At 46.0% G+C, this 4,387-nt stretch overlaps 1 protein-coding gene across 1 annotated transcript in view; it reads right to left on the reverse strand.

The window, feature by feature from the left end:
- Window positions 1–1,088: 1,088 nt before the first annotated feature.
- Window positions 1,089–4,387, reverse strand: part of LOC126531645 (atrial natriuretic peptide receptor 1-like) — a 92,834-nt gene continuing 89,535 nt past the window's right edge. The window contains exons 22-23 of the mRNA XM_050179263.3: window positions 4,250–4,341; window positions 1,089–2,168 (exon numbers count right to left, since the gene is read on the reverse strand). Coding sequence (XP_050035220.3) covers window positions 2,079–2,168; window positions 4,250–4,341 — 182 coding nt within the window. The 3' untranslated portion in view covers window positions 1,089–2,078. The remainder of the gene's footprint in view (window positions 2,169–4,249; window positions 4,342–4,387) is intronic.

Raw genomic sequence — 4,387 nt, forward strand, 5'->3', positions numbered from 1 at the left:
AAGAATAAGCTTGCGTGGCTAGCCATTGAGCTGTACAATACATGAAAACGAATGCAGGCGCGATTGCACCAGAACATCAATAATTTTGCATGACGCTGACATTTTGTATATTGATAAATGATTAGCGGGCTTTTATATGTTTGTTTCGCATTTCTTGGCGAATGCGGTTTGTTTCTGTATGTTTATTATATGCCTTCAGAATGAAACTGGGCGCATGTGTTGCCTTTCACCGTCTTTCGCCCCCTGTGCGGTGCTACTATAGGTTCCCAATGCGTCAGCGGTATGCAGTGTCAGACTATGCTGTATCGTCTGTGGCTAGCCGTAGCCTTTACCAACTCTTATGACTTCCTTAGTAGAATGGCCAACAGCCCCATCTGCGACACATGCAGTTGTGAAGAGACACTCGCAGACATTATCTGTGTCTGTCCGCGCTGTAGTGCCGAGAGGCAAGTGATGAGCAGAGTGATAGACCAATTGGGCAATCGTCCACAATCAGAACTAAAAGCTCTAGGCTAGTGCTCCCAAAGAACATCCGCGCAGAATACCTTATTCGCGTTACTAATGTTCTTGTGGTCTACGGGCCTTCACGATAGACTTTAAGAAGGCCGCCCCCTACTGCTCTATAGTGTATGCGCTTTGTTTGTGCTCGTCTCTCTCTCTCTCTCTCCCGTTCGCTCTCTTTCTTTTTTATCGCCCTGCTCATTTTCCCCGTTCAGGGTAGCCAACCGGAACTACCTCTGGTTAACCTACCTGCCTTTCTATGCATCCTCTCCCCCTCTCTCATGTCTAGTTCACACACATCCTTGTGAAACGGAGTACGGTAACAGTCAAGGGCCAAACGGAACGTTTCGTCGTAACGCTGAAGGGTGGTGCAGTAGAAAGATGGGCGAGTTGGAAAGCATGCATTCTTATTAATCAGCGCGAAAACAATGGAAGACACAGAGTTGCAAGGATACAGTGCTCGCCCTGTGTCCTTCTAACTCTGCGTCTTCCGTTGTTCTCGCGCTGATTAATATGAAGGGCGGTGCTTGCGCTTAAGTCATGTTGCACAACACACCTCACGCACGCAGCAGGAAAGAGCAACAATGTTTGCATTGTTTTGGCGCTGCCAGATTTTTACTTCTTTCTCACATGAGCGCACGGGTGATTCTGAAGTCGCATGAGTGTGGTACATCGCCGAAGCAAAAATGAGCATTATGCGCACGGGCAGTTGTTGAAGAATAAACAATTTGTGTGAATATATTTTGAGGGCCGTAAGTAACGGCAATGAAAGGTCTACCTCACAATTCTTTTATGATAGTACCAGTGCGGCAAGTTATTGCGCGCAGGTATAATAATGCGGTGTTTGTGAGGAACATGCGGCCCAATGGGTTTTTGAAATCAGCTGTGGTCTTCAAACATGACCTAGCTAGAGGTGCAGTATCCTTGTCCTTGGGGATGCTCTGCGCGTACGACGTCATATACTACACAAAACATAGCATGTGCAGTCGCCCACAAAGGCTTACGCGACACGGGATTTGCGAAAAAGCTGGATACCTGCGAAGCCTGAGCCCATAATCTCGAATTCAGAGTTTCAGAGTTCAGAGTTTCAGAGTTTTTGAGACCTACATAGTCTTATTCATTAAATTGACAGCAGGGGTTTACATTTGTCGAGGAATGCGTGTCCCGTATACTTTTCTGGGCGTCTATGCATCTTTCCGGCGACAATACACAAGCAGGACAGTAGATGCTTGCACAAGCGTCAAGTCTCGGTCAGTCATCAAGCGTCACAGCAGGTGCGAAGCCGTCGTGGTACAGCTCAATGGCAGTCTACAAATCTCAGCTTGATTTCAACACAGCTACGTTTCGCGCATAACTCAGCACACTCATGGCACAGAACAATGCCTGACGTGCCAGTAAGACAGCGCACAAATGGCGTATAACTCGGTTATTCCCGGTATGTCTGCGTCTCAGGTCCTTCGCTGGCAGGCAACGGTATCACACCGGGCTTTGGTTGAATCTGCCAATATGGACGCACAAGCCAGACAGTTGGAGATCACTAGGACTAGCACCAGTTGGCACAGCGATGACGGCGAGCCTCAAATCATGACCTTCTTGACACCGTCGATGGCTCGCAGATCCTTGGAGTGCTCGCCGAGAAGCCAGTAAGTGTGCATCACGCCTTTGCCCTGCGTGAATTGACGTGCGATGAGGGCGCTGTCAACACACGAAAACAGTAAGCGGAATAGGCGTGCTTATGTTTTCTGAGAAGGAGCTGAATATAGTAAAAAGAAAACAGTGAACTACGCGCAATAATTTCTTCTTAACGGAGCAGCTCCTACGTATGCATGTCTGTCCTTTTGTGGAGGGATTTTATATTATAAATAAGCGACTGTTCAGATGCAGATCTTTCTTCAACCCTACAACTATACTGTGCTCGGGGTGACTAAAGTCTTGTCGTCCTGGTGATTACCATCATTAACCGGTGCTTCCAGCTGCTTGACTTCTTGGCAGTTTTCTCCTTAAATAGCCTGGTGTCAATTATGTACTGACTATCAGGTGCCCTCGAATAGCGCATAATTTATCATTAATTGACTTCGTCACTGTTGCGTGTTCGTCATTCAAAAGGGCTAGCACGATGCAGTGGTGTTTACAGCTATGGAATGTTCCTTTATTACGGGACCTCTTCAGCAGTGCTTCTCGATAGTAGTTACTGTCGCCAGGCTCACCGACGCGACTGACGTGTGCCATAGTAATATTCCAGATGCAGCCATTTATGCAAGACAGCTTCTAAGCTCTCTACTATATCATATAAACTTATGAGCATCTACGCACTTGGAGGCGTGAAAAATAGGGTAGGTGTTGTCTAATAAGTGTTCAAATTTTACTTTCGTTTCATGTAACCGTTCCTAATTACGTAGAACACAATATTGTGGTTGTGCCTGCCGCCACTGTTATGCGCATTTTATATAAGCAGAAGATTCGAGAAAATTAACCAACGCACTTTACGGCCAATAGCAAGGAACGATTACATATGCGGTTGTGACCTTCCTTATCTTGACATTCTTCTAGCCACCACAATTCCTACACAACTCAACTCACTGCAAAAAAAAAAAAAAAAAAAAAAAATCCCGTAGAAATAGTCTCACCATGGCTGTCGGCGCTAACGCGATTAGCATTCAAGCAATACAGCGACACTGTGTATTGCTAAATACACCATTACTTACAATCTGTAGTGGTCAGATAGAGATTTCTATTGCTTCTGGTTCGTTGCCACTTGCATATATGAGGTGCACGTATGAGCTGGATGGTGAAGTGTGATGCACATTTAAAAGTTTAAATTCAGTAATTCCCCTAACGAACACATCCTGCTCGAACAAGTCCTCGTTGGAGCAGCTTCAGCGTAGCGTCGTTTCCGTTCTTCTATAGCTCGGCAGCCCTTTCACGTGGCATCTCCTAACTGCAAGGGAGAACCTGTTACCGGTTCGATAAATAGTCGCGATTGGCGTCGTAGCGGGGGAAACGTGCAGCTATCGTATTTTGTATTAGGTGACGTTACGCATGTGCTCGGCGGGGGAGTGGGAAGTTTCAGAGCCTAGATAACAGGCAGCAGCAGCAAGCCAAAGTTGGGGAAGTAGGTTGAGAATGCTAATCGCATTAATATTGACACCGAACTTTGGTTGAGAACATAATAGTCCTCGCTGAATTCCGCATGTTCATTGCCGCAAGGACGTCGACGGACACACCTAAAGATTGCCACTTGAGTGGCCACCTATCCGAAAGAAAACCGACAACCTTTTAAACAACAAAAGTTATTGCTGCCGTCAAATCTCTCGATTAACTTAATTGAACAAGGAAGCACCTCGTGCCTTTTAATTCTGATCGGCGCCAATAAGGTCGCGCAATTAACCTGGAGACTGCACAGGACACGTGCAAAGAATTACTGCCATGGCGGGATATTTTTCGTCTTTCTTTTTCTTTTTGTGTAGAAACGCGAACTAGGATGAGTCGTTGATCACTGTCAGCCAGCGCAAAGATGCTTAACTCCTACTTGCACGTTCCTATACTGTTAAATAATTCGAATAATGTGCCCTTGCCTACTATACCTACGAAAATCACGTTAATCGAATACTGAATCTCCTACGACTGCCTCAAGAGTATAGTAACTAAATGGACGGAATTTATTTTGAAATTACCGGGCTGCATGCGAAAATGGCTTCATTCACCAAAAAAAAAGAAGAAAACATTGAACCTCGTGTTAATCACACACCTTTATCTCAATGCCCCCTCGTGGTTCCAAGTGAAATGTTCCGAACCTCTCAAGGACCACCCTGGTATCGGGGCTGACGTGAATGCGGAGCGCTGTAAGAAAGCAAGAGTGAGGCATGCACGAGGCCAGCTTGTGTCA

This window comes from Dermacentor andersoni, chromosome 5 (genome assembly GCF_023375885.2).
Source record: "Dermacentor andersoni chromosome 5, qqDerAnde1_hic_scaffold, whole genome shotgun sequence".
Lineage (NCBI taxonomy): Eukaryota > Metazoa > Arthropoda > Arachnida > Ixodida > Ixodidae > Dermacentor > Dermacentor andersoni.